Source organism: Ahaetulla prasina, chromosome 14, assembly GCF_028640845.1.
Source record: "Ahaetulla prasina isolate Xishuangbanna chromosome 14, ASM2864084v1, whole genome shotgun sequence".
Lineage (NCBI taxonomy): Eukaryota > Metazoa > Chordata > Lepidosauria > Squamata > Colubridae > Ahaetulla > Ahaetulla prasina.
This window is the reverse complement of record NC_080552.1, coordinates 15,534,729-15,552,981: the sequence shown is the minus strand read 5'-3', so window position 1 is coordinate 15,552,981 and position 18,253 is coordinate 15,534,729. Positions and strand designations below refer to the sequence as shown.

The 18,253-nt window shown below is 44.6% G+C and overlaps 1 protein-coding gene across 1 annotated transcript in view; it reads left to right on the top strand.

Annotated features, from left to right (window-relative positions):
- LOC131185316 (uncharacterized) overlaps positions 1-18,253 on the top strand; it is a 92,224-nt gene that overhangs the window by 71,688 nt on the left and 2,283 nt on the right. Inside the window, exons 42-54 of the mRNA XM_058157755.1 lie at positions 273-401; positions 2,503-2,661; positions 3,898-4,056; positions 5,519-5,701; positions 6,202-6,495; positions 8,171-8,263; positions 10,153-10,357; positions 10,900-11,087; positions 11,934-12,031; positions 13,602-13,786; positions 15,170-15,372; positions 16,526-16,712; positions 17,793-17,902. Coding sequence (XP_058013738.1) covers positions 273-401; positions 2,503-2,661; positions 3,898-4,056; positions 5,519-5,701; positions 6,202-6,495; positions 8,171-8,263; positions 10,153-10,357; positions 10,900-11,087; positions 11,934-12,031; positions 13,602-13,786; positions 15,170-15,372; positions 16,526-16,712; positions 17,793-17,902 — 2,193 coding nt within the window. The remainder of the gene's footprint in view (positions 1-272; positions 402-2,502; positions 2,662-3,897; positions 4,057-5,518; positions 5,702-6,201; positions 6,496-8,170; positions 8,264-10,152; positions 10,358-10,899; positions 11,088-11,933; positions 12,032-13,601; positions 13,787-15,169; positions 15,373-16,525; positions 16,713-17,792; positions 17,903-18,253) is intronic.

Below are 18,253 nucleotides of genomic sequence, written 5' to 3'. Positions count from 1 at the left end.
CTTTAAAATGGAGGACATAATTCAAAGACTGCATCATCAGGATGGAGAAGGAATTTAAACTGGTTTCACTTTAGAGTGGGCCTGAGGAATGGTGTTCTTCTCCTGGAATTCCTGAAAGGTAGAAGAAGAAATCTTGAAAAATAGACTTGCTTTCTTGCCAAAAAGTATCAGTTCAATTTTTCTTTTGGTGCCAGTGAGCCAAGGGGTGGCCGCCAAACTCTGGAACTGCGCTTCTCCAAGTAAATAATGATGTACATTCTTTTTTCGGGCAGCTTAAAAACATCCTAACAATTGCAAGTCTTCGGGCCTGTGGATCCCTGAAGCAGACAGCAGCTGTGTTGAACCAGCACCTAGATCTGACGTGGGATAACAAGACGGTTGTACAACATCTGACCTATGAGGTAAAGGCAAGCTGGTTTTTGTCACCAAACATTCAGTCTCCCTGCCTGTTGAGGGCAGGATTTTGCACTTCTTTGAACACAAAGGGTTCGATGGTAGGTGTTGTGACCCAGGTTCCTGGACTCGGACTCCTGGACTCGGATGATTCAGAAAGTGAGGGAGAAGACCTGGCAAGACCTGCTTCTCCTGGGCCCTCTCCCTCCCTGGCACCCACCCAAAGGGAGGAGGAGGGGCCGGCAAGGCCTGATTCTCCCGGGCCTTCTTCTGATTTGGCAACGCCCCAAGAACAATTTTGGCTTGATGCAAGACTGTGCAGACATGACCGGCGCGCGCAGCAGAGGAGGCGTTGGGACAAAGCCAAAGAACGATGAGTCATGCAGTGACATCTACAGAGGGTATAAAAGCAGGAGGCGGAACTTCCTGGCTTTTTGTCTTGGACAAAGCAGTGAATTTGCGTGGGCAAACTGTATCAATGGAGGGAAGAATATATTTGTGAGTAACTCTGGCCTTATCTATAATTTCCTAGTTATCTCCAGAGACTTGGCAGGCCCGTGGGTAGACGTGGCCAGAACATTTATCTGTGTAAATAAATTAGAAAAGAAGGCCTTTGACTGACTCTTTGTTGGGAGTATTGGGGGAGGGAAACAGAACAGTAGGTCTCCGACAAAGAGATGTAAATAGACAGCTGCAGGGGTGGGGTTCAAAAATTTTAGCAACCGGTTCTCTGCCCAGTTGCTGGGTGGGTGCGGCCATAGTGGGTATGGACTATCAGCCTCCTGCATTACAGGGTTTTTTCGCCCTCTCCAGGCTCCGAAGGCTTTCCTTGAGCCTCCGGGATAGCGAAAACGGCCTCCCCCTGGCTCCGGAGGCCCTCCAGAGATCAGAAACAGGCCCGTTTCTAGACTTCTGGAACTTCCAGGAGGCCTGTTTTTTGCCCTCCCAGAGCCTCTGCACAGGCCCTGCACTTACCTGGCATCCAAAATGGGCTGCGTGGAGACTCCTGGGAGGGGAGGGGAGGGGAGGCGTGGGCAGGGCCAGTCAATCCATGCAATTACCGGTTCGGCGAACCAGATGTAGAATTAGCATCTGGTTTGCCCGAACCGGTCTGAACCGGCTGAATCCCAGCCTTGGACAGCTGTAATAATACAATTAGGAAATCTTCACTGAATAATCTAATCTAGTGAAATAGGCATATTACTGCAACCTCAAATCCCCACAACTCCCTTCAAAATTGCAAGATTTCTGTAAAAACTCAAATCAAGAACGTGGAATAACAGCTTTGGAAGAGACCTTGGAGGTCTTCTAGTCCAACCCCTGGTTCTGGCAGGAAACCCTATACCATTTCAGACAAATGTTGTCCAATCTCTTCTTAAAAACCTCCAGTGTTGGAGCAACCACAATTTCTGGTGGCAAGCAGTTCCGCTGGGTAATCGGTCTAAATCTGCACAATAAACTCTCATGAAATGTCAACGTCTCATGGAATTTCATCTCCGCTTGGTGTGTGTTTTCACGCAATGTTTTGCTGAATTGTGGAGATTGGGGAATCAGTGCATATCATGGGACCTGCAGCTTCCAACGTGCCAACGGAAGAAAACCACCTTCACCTAAGACAGCGGCAACCTCATAGCTGGGCTTTTTATTATGTGAAATTCAGGATTGGATTACAATGTTTTCGTGAGTGTGCCAGGAGAGATTATCTCTCTAACATAACCGTAACATTTCTCTGAGATAATTAATTCAATTAAGTTCCCATTCCAACATGGAGTTCATTGTATATTTTTGGGATGCTTCCAAAGAAGTCTTAACTCAGATTAACTAAGATATTGTAGTTAAGTACAATGAAGAAAGATACACACGCTTTCCAGATTCCATGCTTTGAATTTTAAAGGAGAGGAGAACAATAAAACAGAATAAATGTTCAATTCACACTGTATGTGAATTGTGCTAAGATGTGATTCCGGGCTGCCGTTCCAATAATTTTAATTATTGTATTAAACATTTATGGAAAGAAAGAAACAACAACACATAACAATGTAGGTCCTTTTTGTTTTATCAGTATGTGCCACAATTGTATTTCTGCCTCTTTCTTTTCTTTCAATGCAGAGAAACCGAGTGTTGCATCGGGATAAAATAACGGTAGAAGCTACATTAAAGAATCTCTTGACCTCATGTTCCCATCAGCGTATTCTGGGAGAAGTTGAAACGGATTACGCGGCTTGGCTGAATTACAACACGAGACTCTGGATGTGTCAGCTCCCAGATGTGAGGGATGACTTGGAAGGGTTTCAAACAGAAATCATTGTAGTAACTTCTGAATGTGTGGGATTCTTGTTGCTCTCTAAGCTTGGCTGTTTTCTTGGAGACGTCTCATTACTAGTAACCCTATTCCCTTACCAACCGTGATTTATTTATTTTGTCACAACAATATATGTAAGTATCATACAAAAAGATTATATAGTATATAACATATATATGAGTAAATATTAGGAGTTATAAGCATATATATATATATAGGAAGAAGAAAAGAAAAACAATAGGACAGGAACGGTAGGCACGTTTGTGCGCTTATGCACGCCCCTTATGGTCCTCTTAGGAATGGGGTGAGGTCAATAGTAGAAAGTTTTTGGTTAAAGCTTTTGGGATTATGGGAAGAGGCCACAGAGTCAGATAAAGTATTCCAAGCACTGATGATTCTGTTACAGAAGTCATATTTTCTGCAATCTAGATTAAAGCGGTTGACATTAAGTTTAAATCTATTGGTTGCTCTAGTATTATTGCAATTAAAGCTGAAGTAGTCTTTAACAGGAAGGACATTACAAAAGATGATTCTATGAGTTAAACTTAGGTCTTGTCGAAGGCGACGGAGTTCCAAGTTTTTCTAAGCCTAGGATTTCAAGTCTGGTGGGATAAGGAATTTTATTGTTTTCAGAGGAATGGATGATGTTCCCTAGTTGGGTCATGAAATGGCTGCAAGAAAATAATCAAGCTCAGAGAGCACCAAGAATCTCACACTCATTCTCCTCCTCTTCCTCTTCCTCTTCCTCTTCCTCTTCCTCTTCCTCCTCCTCCTCCTCCTCCTCCTCTCTGCAAACCCCATTCCCTTCTATCATTGATGATGTTCCCTAGTTTGGTCATGAAACATCTGCAAGAAAACAATCAAGCTCAGAGAACACCAAAGACTCCAAAGATTATCCTCCTCCTCCTCCTCCTCCTCCTTCTCCTCCTTCTCCTCCTCCTCCTCCCCCTCCTTCTCCTCCTCTCTGCAAACCCCATTCCCTTCTAGCACTGATGATGTTAGCTAATTTGGTAATGAAACGTCTACAAGAAAACCCCCAAGCTCAGAGAGCACCGAGGACGCCTCTTTTCAACTCTAAGCTACAAATATTCTCCTTTATTAGTACTAAATGTATTCCTAATTCTGACCTACAGCTTTCCCGTTGGCCGTTATTTTTTCTGAAAACTGACCATCCCTGACCCTGTTTGCTTCCTCTCCTCTAGCCAATTGCTCTTTCTGGGAAACTCCAGCTAAACCAGGGAGACACTGTCTTCCGATCCGAAGGGAAACTCAGCCTTGGAGGAGACAACGAAGGGACGATGACGGCGGCTTTACAGAACAACAGCAAGCTGGAAATGAGGAACTATTCGGCAGAATTTTCGGTGAGCTGGGGGTCATTAATAATGGGTAATACTCAGTGGTGGGTTTCAAATATTTTTACTACCGGTTCTGTGGGTGTGGCTTGGTGGGCATGGCAAGGGAAGGATACTGTAAAATCTCCATTCCCTCCCCACTCCAGGGGAAGGGTACTGCAAAATCTCCATTCCCTCCCCATTCCAGGGGAAGGATACTGTAAAATCTCCATTCCCTCCCCACTCCAGGGGAAGGATACTGTAAAATCTCCATTCCCTCCCCATTCCAGGGGAAGGATACTGCAAAATCTCCATTCCCTCCCCACTCCAGGGGAAGGATACTGTAAAATCTCCATTCCCTCCCCATTCCAGGGGAAGGATACTACAAAATCTCCATTCCCTCCCCACTCCAGGGGAAGGTTACTGCAAAATCCCCTTTTGCTCCCGATCAGCTGGGACTCGGGAGGCAGATAATAGATGGGGCAGGGCCAGTTAGAATTTTTACTACCAGTTCTCCGATATATATATATATATATATATATATATATATATATATATATATATATATATATATATATATATATATATATATATATATATATATATATATATATATATATATATAAAATTAATTTTGGCTGGTTGTAAGTTGAGGACTACCTGTAGTGGGGAAACTTAGCAGGAATATAGCAGAATGACGTTTTGATAGGCGATCTCGTATGTTTTGGGCTGTAGCTGCCTAAAATATCTTTTTACCATTTCTAAATTGCGCACCACCGTTCTTATTTTCAACTTGTTAGTGAGTATATACTGCCATCTCATGACCAGGATATGTACATACTTGCATCAAGAGGAGAATCTACGATCCATTTGAACCAGGATGCCCTTGTTATAATGGGAGGCGGTGGCTCAGAGGCTAAGATGCTGAACTTTCGATCAAAAGGTCGGCAGTTCAGCGGTTCGAATCCCTAGTGCCGCGTAACGGGGTGAGCTCCCGTGACTTGTCCCAGCTTCTGCCAACCTAGCAGTTCAAAAGCACGTAAAAAAAATGCAAGTAGAAAAATAGGGTCCACCTTTGGTGGGAAGGGAACAGCGTTCTGTGCGCCTTTGGCGTTGAGTCATGCCGGCCACATGACCACGGAGACGTCTTCGGACAGCGCTGGCTCTTCAGCTTTGAAACGGAGATGAGCACTGCCCCCCCTAGAGTCGGGAACGACTAGCACATATGTGCAAGGGGAACTTTTACTTTTTTACCCTTGTTATGAGATCCATCATCCGCTCTCGGTTTTTGTAAAACCAAACTTATCCTGAAAGCGGGAATGGGAACCGAGGATGTCCACAATGCTTTCTGCCCAAGTCGTGTTCCTAAACTTCTCCCGAACCTTCTGAGAAAGTAGAGAAGTGGTGAGACATTCTGGAACTTGAAATGAAATGCTTCTTTCACAACTCTTTTGCTCTGCGCCTCTACTTGTGATTCGTCTCCCTCGCCTAGCTAAAAGGACCCGAGGCGACTTGGATGGATGTGAAGGCCTGTGTGACCTCTTCAGCTGATCAAAGCCAAGTCTTTGTTGAGGGAAAGATGGATCATCCAAACGAGAAAGTGAAAATAGCAGCCATCAAAGGAAAAGAATGTCTTCGGTATTACATGGGATACTTGAAAGGTAGATTCGACAAGGCAAGAGCCTATCCTCTTCCTGGATTTTCAAAATTTGCCTCTTCTGAGTTACTACAGAAATTTTCCTTCCTTCGTTGCCTTTTTCCTTCCTTCCTTCCTTCCTTCCTTCCTTCCTTCCTTCCTTCCTTCCTTCCTTCCTTTCACCCTTCCTTCCTTGCCTTTTTCTTCCTGCCTTCTGCCTTTTTTCTTTCCTTCCTTCCATCCTTCCTTCCTTCCTTGCCTTTTCATTCCTTCCTTCCTGCCTCCCTGCCTCTTTTTTCTTCCTTCCTTCCTTCCTTTCTCCCTTCCTTCCTTGCCTTTTCCTTCCTTCCTCCCTGCCTTTTTCCTTCCTTCCTTCCTTCATCTTTCCATCCTTCCATCCTTCCTTCCTTCCTTGCCTTTTCCTTCCTGCCTCCCTGCCTTTTTTCTTTCTTTCTTTCCTTCCTTCCTTCCTTCCTTCCTTCATTCTTTCCTTTCTCCCTTCCTTCCTTGCCTTTTCCTCTATGCCTGTTTTTTCTTCCTTCATTTGTTTGTTCGTTCCTTCCTTCCTTTTGCCTTTTCCTTCCTGCCTCCCTGTGTCTATCTCCTTCCTTCCTTTTTCTTTCTGCCTTCCTGCCTTCCCCTCTTTTCTCGTAGGAAATTCCGAGGACGCACTAGAATTTGCAGCTTGTATGAAGGATCAAAAGCATGCTGCACTCAACGCCCGCCTGGTTGTAAACAGACGTGAGGAAATGGGACATCTCACCATGGAAGCGTCTAACCAAAGTCTGAATCTGAAGGCCCATGGCTGTTGGGATCTCGTCACGAAAACTGAGGTGGGAGATGCCATTTGGCAAACAAGGAACTGGTCTTTCTGTCTCTCATTCAAATCCATAAATGGCAAACCAATAGACAGACATAGTTTTAAAAGTAGGTGAATGTAAGAAGTTGTAGAGATGCAACTACAAAACTGACCTGGTTAACCATTTGGCCCAACACTGTAATGGTGCTGGAGTCCAGATTTAACAAAATCCCTGGGCGAAGGCCTCTCTCAAGCAAATTAATCTTTAATTATGGTCGTTAGATATAATTAAGATGAGTTTGACTCTTAGTGACTCTACAGTAGTGGCCAAAATTGTGGAAACCTTTTGGGAGAAGTGTATTTTCTAAAACTAGCTAATAACACCACTTTTTTTGGGAGTAGTACCGTAAAAAAATTTTTTTATTATTTTGCCAAGAATGTGTTAGGTAATATATATGTATAAACATGAATTGAATATATAAAATAGATACAAATAGAGGAAACATTAGGACATTATACGTCAATGGAAAGATAATATAATCAAGAATGTAATAACTTTTATGAAGGATTTGCTATTATCGTGTTTCCCCGAAAATAAGACTCTGTCTTATTTTTTTATATATTTTTTGGGAACCCTGAAATAAGCCCTTGGCCTCATTGCCATGCACTCAAAAGCCCGATTGGGCTTATTATCAGGGGATGTCTTATTTTGGGAGAAACAGGGTAGAATAGCAGTTACAGTATAAAGAAGAAAAGTGAAACACGTAGAAAAAATTAGATATACAAAAATTATCACCATAGAAAAAATAAGATACACAAAAAGTATCACCATGTCAGTTAATGCTTAGTTGGGTAACCTTTAGCATGAATTACAGCCTTACAATGTCTTCCCATGGAGTGAAGCAAGTCTTTTAGTTCTGCAGCTGTTCTAATGTGAAACCAAGATTGAATGACGGCTTCTATTAACTGGGTTTTATTGCTGGGTTGCTTTTGACTAACAAGTTTCTTTAGTCGGCTCCATAGATTTTCCATTGGGTGAAGGTCTGGGCTATTCCCAGGCCATTCCAGCAGTGAAATATGATTATCTTGAAACTCAAAAAAAAAAAAGTGGTGTTATTAGCCATCAAACCTCAAAAATACACTTTTCCCAAAAGGTTTCCACAATTTTGGCCACTACTGTACGATATGTCCAATTCCTGCCACTTTGATCAATCTTTAGTTGTAACTCATAATCTTTTGATGAACATTCCAGATATCTCCTTAATTTTATTCAGTGTCTTCTCCTTCTGCCAGTTCCTTCAATCTTGCCAAGAATAGTTATTTCTTTAATCCATCTGGATTGCATGCTCAAAATATATCAATGCCTGCTTAACGGTCTTCATCTCACAAGTCAACCTTTATTTGTCCAGGACTGATCAATTACTTCTTCTTGCAGTCCACAGGACTCTAATAGGTGATGACAAATCCATAATTTTAAGACATTTATCTTCTTTCTTTCTCAGTGTCCAACTGTTTCAGTTTTTAGCTTTAGCACTGGAACGACCATTAACTGCCATGATATTTATTGTCATTGAAATGTCCTGATCAATGTTTATTCCAAATCAGATTAACCTATTGCCTCAATTCAACTCCAGAGATATCTGTTCTGCTCTGCCTCTTCAGCTAATAAACTATATTAACTACCCTAAGAGTCTTTCTCATTCTTACAGTCAAAACTGGGTGAGATTACATCTGATCTCCGGCGCAGACTGGTGGAAAAAATAAAAAAAATGGAGGAACAGATTCAGGATTTCAGAAAATCGGTAAGATGTTAGATATAGGAGCTCTTTGTGTGTGAGAGAGAGAGGGAGGGAGAGAGAGAGAGATAGAGAAAGACAGAGAGAGAGAGACAGAGAGAGGGGGAGAGAGAAAGACACACAGAGAAAGAGAGAGACAGAGGGAGAGAGACAGAGAGGGGGGGAGAGAGAGAGACACAGAGATAGAGAGAGACAGAGGGAGAGAGACAGACAGAGGGGGAGAGAGAGAGGGGGAAGAGAGAGAGACACAGAGATAGAGAGAGACAGAGGGAGGGAGAGAGAGAGAGGGGGAGAGAGAGAGAGACGGAGAGAGAGACAGAGGGAGAGAGAGAGGGGAGAGAGAGAGACACAGAGATAGAGAGAGAGAGAGAAGAGAGACACAGAGAAAGAGAGAGACAGAGGAGAGAGAGACAGAGAGAGGGAGAGAGAGAGAGACAGAGAGAGACAGAGGGAGGAGAGAGAGAGAGAGAGAGAGAAGACAGAGAGAGAGACAGAGAGAGGGAGAGAGACACACAGAAAGAGAGAGACAGAGGAGAGAGAGAGGGAGAGAGAGAGACAGAGAGAGACAGAGGGAGGGAGGAGAGAGAGAGAGAGAGAGAGACAGAGAGAGAGAGAGAGAGGGAGAGAGACACACAGAGAAAGAGAGAGACAGAGGGAGAGAGACAGAGAGAGGGGGAGAGAGAGAGACACAGAGAGAGAGACAGAGGGAGAGAGACAGAGAGAGGGGGAGAGAGAGAGACAGAGAGGGGAGAGAGAGAGACACAGAGATAGAGAGAGAGAGGGAGAGAGACAGAGAGGGGGAGAGAGAGAGAGACAGAGAGAGAGACAGAGGGAGAGAGAGGGGGAAGAGAGAGAGACACAGAGATAGAGACAGGGAGAGACACACACAGAGATAGAGAGAGACAGAGGGAGAGGGAGAGAGACAGAGAGAGGGGGGAGAGAGAGAGACACAGAGATAGAGAGAGACAGCGGGAGAGGGAGAGACAGAAGTGGGAGAGAGACACAGAAAGACAGAAACAGAGAGAGGGAAAGAGAGGGAGAGGGAGAGGGAGAGACAGAGACAAATTTTGGAAAATTTACATTGCCACCTACTCATTCACAGGCGACTCAAGGAGGCTTACAGAAAATAAAACAAAATACAAAAGAAATAAAAATAATAAAATAATAACACAACACCTCCCCCCCATCTCAGCAACAACAAACACACATACCAGCCACTTAATGGCCTTCATCCCACCCTGGGTTCCCTAGGCCCACTGGCAGAACTACATCTTCAGGGCCTTTCGAAAGAATGTTAGTGTCTGGCCTGCTTTCAAGTTGCCATAGGCCAGGGAGAATGGCAAACGGCACGGCAGCCAAAGTCAGCTCCACATTCCATGTTTATCTCTCTCAAGGCTGTATCCCAGGGTTATCTACAGCAGCCAGAGGGGCGTGACTCTACAAACCACGAAATTGCTCCATTGGAATGTGATTGATGGCACACCCTGGGCGGAGGTGGGGGGGAAACAGAGTCATAATTGGGGCGTAAATTACATAAGGTCAGAGCTGGCTTCACTTGGGAACGTGCCAACATGAAGCTGCCATGAGGATATTGCCATAGTCATTAAATGCGAGGACTGGTCATCAGTTATTTTTTTCAGTGCCGTTGTAATTTGGAATGGCCACTAAAAGAATGCTTGTTAATCAAGGCCCACCCGTAAAAGGATCCTTAACCATTTTAAATTCAGGAATGCCAATAACCTGGTGAACATGAAAGAATGGATTTGTGAACACAATCAAATTCACAGGCATGTTTGACATTTTATGAAGGCTGTTTTAGGTGCGAGAGACATACAGAAAGCCAGAGAGATCAAATCAGGTCTTTTTTTCCCCTTTCAATACGGTTTGTACTATAGATCCGACACATTGGATTTCTGTACAATGCTGTCGGTTGGTCTTTAGAAACCTCCCAAGAGATGGTACGACTCCTCCACGGTGGGACAAGCAGCGCTGCTCAGATGTGGGAGCAGAGTGGATTTAAGCGACTCCTACGGGATCACCTCCCCATGTACCTGAGGAAGCTCCAAAACATCCTACAACAAGTCCAGCTGGAGCTGCAAAGTAAGCACAGATGGGCAAAAGGAAGATGTAAAATACAGAGGGAAACAGCTGCCTTGAGGGATAGGAAGAAGGCAATGATCAGATAAAAGATGCTTGAGCCCCAGTGTTGTGGCCCTCCAGCAGCCAACGGATCTGGCAGCAGATCCACTTCCGCATGTCTACTGGGGAGAGCACAGCTGATTCACGGGGCAATCCACTCTGCCCTGCTAATCAGCTGAAAAGATAAAAGGTTAAAAAAAGGAGGCCAGTTGGGAGGGAGGGCGAATCTGAACGTCGGGGGCAACCAATTCGCTACCAGGTGATCGTCGGCGCTACCAGTTCGCCCAAACCGCTGCGTACCAGTAGCAACCCACCACTGAGTAGCATGCAAACCCATGCCCCCCACTGGTCCATGGAAAAAAACTCTCTCCATGAAACCGGTCCCTGGGAGCCACTGGCCTAATAAAACTGCTTTCAATATGATAGGACTTTATGGTAGATCTTCATGATAGACCCTTTTAATATTTTTGTTCTTGCTATGTTTTTAAAACATCTTACTCAAGAGCCACTAACCACCCTAAAAGATGCCTACTACGATGTGACTTTGAGACCCTTGGATGAAGTTTGGCAACAGAAGACCGATGCGTATCTAAAGAAACTTCAGGCACTGGTGCCCACTGTTGTGAAAGACGTATGGCTGATGGAGCCCATCCAGGTTGCGTTGAGATCTTTGAAAACTGGCTTTGATATGGTTGGTATTATATACTTTCCCTTGTACACAATTCCTTGTCGGACTTTTCTTAGCAGGCTGCATCAGGGATGAAATTCACTTACTGTCAGCTTTGGAAGCCATTTTAGGCCGGAAGCTTCGGATTTAGTCGAGGGGTTGTCTTTAGACATAATAACATTCTTCCTGTCAGTCAAGGTCAGGCCAATCCTGCATCTGGAGGAGGAGTGGTCGGAGGGCTGTCTCGAGATGGGACGGTGGGCTATTGGAGCATGGGATCGACTGAGGAGTGAGGGGATGGTTTTGGGGGTTTTGATTTACTGAGGGAAAACCCGGGCCTCTCAGATTCGGGTTTTCCCAGATGTGCCAGATTACCTATCCTAGTAAAGAGAACTTTGAAAGATACTTGCTTCACTTGCACATGCCGTTGTCCGTTTGTACGCAAAGCCTTCTGCACATACGCAGAGACTTAAAATCATCGCAAAAAAAGTGACGTCATAATATTTGTGCGGGTGGGTGAAGCCTCCTGCAGCCGCCGCTACCGGTTCGCCCAAGCTGGATAGAACCGGCTGAATTTCACCCCTGGGCTGCATGAACATTGCTTTGAACCTCCCAAAAAGAACATTGAGGGTGCATACTTCCATGTGCTTGGCAGGGATCTTGTGAGTAAAATCTCCCACTTCCTCTTATATATGGAATGAAATCAGCTTCCTGATGGCTGTTTTACTTGTAAACCGCGGAGAGTTTGCACAACCGCACTGAATTTAAAATATAACGTGTAAATAAACATATGTTCATTCGGCATTTAAGTGCTTCATTCTGTTTTAATAATAAAAGCTAAACCTGATTGTTATTTTATCTTGATAACAGGCAACTCAACATATACTAAACTGGGCAGAAGCCAAATTATCGCGAATGTTGAGCAGGCTCCAAAAATCTATATCGGATCTGTATAGATTCTCATCCAGGTAGCACACGGATTTTGTTCTCCTTTATGACGTCTTGTTACATGGCTGTCGCCTCCTTGTTTCTCCTCCAGTTGTGTCCCAACTGTGGTTGTATGTTGAAGACTACCTTCACTCTACCTTAACAGGCTTCTACGGGTAGTCCTCAACTTACAACCAACTTATTTATGATGGGTCATGTCATCAATTTTGGTGAACCTTCTGCCAGGCAAAGTCCATGGGAAACCCAGATTCACTTAACAACCGTGTTACTAATTTAACAGCTGCTGTGATTCACTTAACAACTGCAAGAAAGGGCGTAAAATGGGGGAAATTTCACTTAACAACTGTGTTGCTTAGCAACAGAATTATGGGCTCACTTGTGGTTCTAAGTTGAGGACTACTATAATGAGTTCTGCGGGCTCTTGAGTTTTATGGATGCATAGTCGTGCAATTAGAATTTGGAAGTTTGGCAATTGGCTCATATTGATGATGGTTGCAGAGTATCCCAGACAGTGGTGGGTTTCAAAAATTTTTACTACTGGTTCTGTAGGCGTGGCTTGGTGGGCGTGATATAGGTTGGTGGGCATGGCTTGGTGGGAGTGGCAGGGGAAGGTTACTGCAAAATCCCTATTTCAGTGGTTCTCAACCTTTATATTGCTGCGACCCCTTTAATACAATTCCCCACGATGTGGCGACCCCAACCGCAGAAGGGGGAAAAAAGCGGCAAACTGTTTTTTTGAATTTATCATGCCTGAAGCTGTATTGGCTAGCGATCTGAACTGCTTGCGATTGCCTTGAGGACGGCGGCATTAAGGTGGAGATTCCTCCCCTATTAAGTTTATCGCGCCTGAAGCCAGATTAAGCTAGCGATTGGGAGTGATTGCAGCTGGCTTGAGAGGGAGACATCAGAGCAAAGATTTCTCTCTTTTTTAATTCATCGCGCCTGAAGCCAGATTAAGCTAGCGATTGGGAGTGATTGCAGCTGGCTTGTGGAGTCAACCATTGGAGCGCGATTCTTCGACTCGCAAGTATACTTCCCATATTTCCGATGGTCTTAGGCGACCCCTGGCAAATTGTCATTCGACCACCAATGGGGTTGCGACCCACAGGTTGAGAACCGCTGGCCTATTTCCTCCCGATCAGCTGAGACTTGGGAGGCAGAGGATAGATGGGGGCGGGGCCAGTCAGAATTTTTATTACCGGTTCTCCGAGCTACTCAAAATTTCCACTACCGGTTCTCCAGAACTGGTCAGAACCTGCTGAAACCCACCTCTGATCCCGGAATCATGTGATCACCAACTGCAACCTTCTGACCATCAATTTTTGTGAACCTTGTTCCATGGGGAAGCCGGATTCATTTTACAACCCTTGGTACTAACTGAACAACCGCAGTGAGTCCCTTAACGACGGTGGCAAGAAAGGTCGTAAAATGGAGCCAAACTCACTTCACAACTGTCTCGCTTAGCAACAGACTTTTGAGCTCAGTTGTGGCTATAAATCAGGGACTCCCTATCGCGAGTTCTGCAGGCTCTTGAGTTTTATGGATGCATTTCCAAAGTTGCTTCCAGACACCCATGTGGATTCTTTCCAGGAACTGTTCTGTGGCATTGAGTTTGCCTGTCATGCCCAAAGGAGAGGCCACATTAGATCTGATCAACCTTACAAACCGCATCATTGAAGAAAAAGTCATAGAGCCCCTTCGAGGCCTATATCGCATCAATCTGGCTGCGGAATATTACAAATTCAAGCGGGCCATCGTGGAGAGCCCTTTTGAACGTAAGTTCTCGGAGCACTTTCATTTTGATCCCTATGCTTCTTTTACCGCTCTTGAAAGACTAGAATAGAATAGAATTTTATTGGCCAAGTCTGATTGGACACACAAGGAATTTGTCTTGGTGCATATGCTCTCAGTGTACATAAAAGAAAAGATACCTTCATCAAGGTACAACATTTACAACACAATTGATGGTCAATATATCAATATAAATCATAAGGATTGCCAGCAACAAAGTTACTGTCATACAGTCATAAGTGGAAAGAGATTGGTGATGGGAATGATGAGAAGATTAATAGTAGTGCAGATTTAGTAAATAGTTTGACAGTGTTGAGGGAATTATTTGTTTAGCAGAGTGATGGCCTTCGGGAAAAAACTGTTCTTGTGTCTAGTTGTTCTGTTGTGCAGTGCTCTATAGCGTCGTTTTGAGGGTAGGAGTTGAAACAGTTTATGTCCTGGATATGAGGTTGGATTTAGTGTTTGTTTGTTTGTTTGTTTGTTTGTAACATGGTGGTTGTATGTCGTCGTCCCCCCCCCCCCGAAGAGGTGTTCCTCACCACAAGGGGCTCTACAAGACCAATAAGTAACTCAGAGGGGTCCAATCTTGGCCATTTTAAGCAGTGGTGAAATCCATTTTTTTTTACTACCGGTTCTGTGGGCTTGGCTTGGTGGGCGTGGTGTGGTGTGGCTTGGTGGGCATGGCAGGGGAAGGATACTGCAAAATCTCCATTCCCACCCCACTCCTGGGGGAAGGATACTGCAAAATCTCCATTCCCACCCCACTCCAGGAGAAGGATACTGCAAAATCTCCATTCCCACCCCACTCCTGGGGGAAGGATACTGCAAAATCCGCATTCCCATCCCGCTCTAGGGCCAGCCAGAGATGGCATTTGCCCGTTCTCCGAACTACTCAAAATTTCCGCTACCGGTTCTCTGAACTGCTCAAAATTTCCATTACCGGTTCTCCAGAACCTGTCAGAACCTGCTGGATTTCACCCCTGACTTTAGGGCCTATAGACTTCAACCCCTAGAATTCCCCAATCTCAATTCTGGGAGTTGAGGTCCACAAGTCTTAAAATGGCCAAGATTGGACACCCCTGTTCTAAATTATAAACTCTTCCATTCCATAGCTGAAGGATGAAGACATCTAGATGGCTTCTAGACAAGGAAGACTTATCTGAAAGAACGTTAGGGTAGAATCTGATTAAAATGCCGTATTACAGAATATTAGGGTTTAGTCAGGATGGCCCAAAGTCTGATCTTTTTCTGAGAAAACAGCCATGCTGGCTGGGGAATCCTGGGAGTTGAAGTCCACAGGTCTTAAAGTGGCTAAGATTGGATACCCCTGAAGTAACTGCATGATGTTATGTTTGGACCCCACCCAGATCAAGCCTTGTTGATGGGTACCAAGCACATATGGACATTTGATGGGAAAATGTACAGCTTGACCTCCAACTGCAGTTTGCTGCTGGCCAAAGATTTTTCCCAGAATGCCTTTACGGTCATCCTAAACCAGAGCAGTGGTGCGGAGAGGTCTCTATACCTCAACATGGAGAAAAGGGTTGAGATCCTTTATCCCGAACAGAAGGTAAAAATTGGAACTTGAGTTAAAGTTTTAGCTGTTATCAGTCCAGGCAAAAGCAAAATGGATGGATGGAAATGCTAAAGTTAATGAAAGGTGCATCCAAGCTTTTAGCTATTTTTTGGTATTTCCAACTCGCTGGTATGTGTGTCAACCATCCGTCCTTCTCCATTTTGGATAATAAGAATTTGGGTTCCTAGAACATGGAATTCTATAGAATTCTAGAAATTCTATATTTCTAGAATATAGAAAACAATAGGGTTGGAAGGGACCTGGAAATCTTCTACTCCAGGGCTCTGCAAGCTTAGCTCTTTTAAGACTTGTGGACTTCAACCCCCTTTGCTGGCTGAGGAACTCTGGGAGTTGAAGTCCACAAGTCTTAAAAGAGCCAAGTTTGCAGACTCCTGTTCTAGTCCAACTGTGTTTGAGTAGGAGTTCTGGACAAATGGCTGTCCAATCTCTCCTTGAAAACCTCCAGTGATGAAACACCCATAGCTTCGGGAGTCAAGCCATTCCACTGATTAATTGTCCTCCCAATTTCTCCTTAGTTCTAGGTTGGATCACCTAGATCAGGGGTCTCCAACCTTGGTTACTTTAAGACTTGTGGACTTCAACTCCCAGAATTGGGAGTTGAAGTCCACAAGTCTTAAAGTGACCAAGGTTGGAGACCCCTGACCTAGATCAGTGGTCGGCAACCTTAAACACTCAAAGAGCCAGAAAGGTCCTAATCGGAACCCCCCTGTTCAATTCTGGAGCCAACTGGAAGTTCAGTTCTCCCACCATAGAGTCTCATCCTTTTTCCTCTGCCGACCAGAAGTCCGGTTCTCCCACCATTGAGTCTCCTCCTAGAGCGGCGTCCTTTTTCCTCTACCTCTCCTAACCGAAAGTCCTATCAATTGTGGAGCCGACTGGCAACAGGGAGCGGCAGCAGAAGGATGAAAGAGCCACATGCAGCTCCAGAGCTGCGGGTTGCTGAACCCTGATCCTAGATTAATCCTAGGTTGAGTTCAGTTTAGGTTGGGAAAGAGACTCAGCCCACATATTCAGCTCTGATTTAAGAGTAACCTAAATCATCCATATATTTCTACTGGCTTGTGTTTTAGCCTCTTGTAAGCAATCTCCGCAAGCTGGATTTTTAAAAAAAATTGTTTTCAAACAGATCTTCAAGCAATACAACACTTCGCTGTTGAAGGACTGCGGGAGTTTTGATGTCCCTCTCCAAGAAAATGGCACCACCGTCCAGGTGGACACAAACCATGTTGAAATGACTGCAGCTGATGGAGCCTTGTTTTTTTGTGACCTTCGTTATGATTTCTGCACCTTTACCTTGGATGGATGGCATCACGGTTTGTACGAAGCATTCAGATATGAATAGAATAGAGTAGAGTAGAGTAGAGTAGAGTAGAGTAGAGTAGAGTAGAGTAGAGTAGAATAGAATATAATAGAATGTGGGGTGGAGTGGAGTGGAGTGGAGTGGAGTGGAGTGGAGTGGAGTGGAACGGAACGGAACGGAACGGAACGGAACGGAACGGAACAGAACAGAACAGAATAGAATGTGGAGTGGAGTGGAGTGGAGTGGAGTGGAGTGGAGTGGAGTGGAGTGGAGTGGAGTGAGATAGGGTAGGGTAGGGTAGGGTAGGGTAGGGTAGGATAGGATAGGATAGGATAGGATAGGATAGGATAGGATAGGATAGGATAGGATAGGATAGGATGGGAGAGGATAGAATGTGGAGTGGAGTGGAGTGGAATGGAATGGAATGGAATGGAATAGAATAGAATAGAATAGAATAGAATAGAATAGAATAGAATAGAATAGAATAGAATAGAATAGGATAGAGTTGGAAGGGACCTTGGAAGTCTTCTAGTCCAACCTCCTGCATTTCAGACAAATGGTTATCCAAACTCTTCTTAACAACTTCCAATGTTGGAGCATTCACAACTTCTGAAGACAAGTTGTTCCACTGGTTAATTGTTCTCACTGTCGGGAAATTTCTCCTTAGTTCTAGGTTGCTTCTCTCCTTGATAGGTTTCCACCCATTGCTTCTTGTCCTGCCTTCAGATGCTTTGGAGAATAGCTTGACTCCCTCTTCTTTGTGGCAGCCCCTGAGATATTGGAAGACTGCCATCATGTCTCCCCTAGTCCTTCTTTTCATTAAACCAGACATACCCAGTTCCTGCAATCATTCTTCATAGGTTTTAGCCTCCAGTCCCCTCATCATCTTGGATGCTCTTCTCTGCACTCTTTCTAGAGTCTCAACATCTTTTTTACATCATGGCGACCAAAGCATTCACTTTAAGAATGAATGGGTGTTCTTAAATGCCTTCTTGAAACATTAGAATAATATAGCCATATGGGACATTCTCTGATTCTGCCAAAGCTGCCCTTGTAATCTGCAGGGATTCAATTTTTTTCCTGTTCTTTCTAGGTGTGTCTGCTGGTCTTTTTGGTACCAATGATAATGAAGCTGGCAACGAATGGATGCTTCCTGACCACTCCCTGGCTAAGAGCTTGTCAGAATTCATACAAGCATGGCAGGTATTTGGCAGAGGAAATACTGAACACTAGTAGCCTAAAAGGAAAGATGCAATGAGATAGGGCTAGGGGTGCATTGGCTCAACAGTTAAAGACCCTAAGCTTGTCAGCTGGAAACCCTGGGTTCGAGACCCAAGTGCCGCACGATGGGGTGAGTTCCCGTTGTTTGCTCAAGCTCCTGCCCACCTATCAGTTCGAAAGCATGCAAGTAGATAAATAGGTGCCACTTCAGTGAGAAGGCAACAGCGTTCCATACGACTTTGGCATATAGCCATGCTGGCCCCATGATCACGGAAAAATTGGGGCTCAGTTGCGGTCATAAGTCGAGGACTACCTGTACTGTCAAGAAACAGT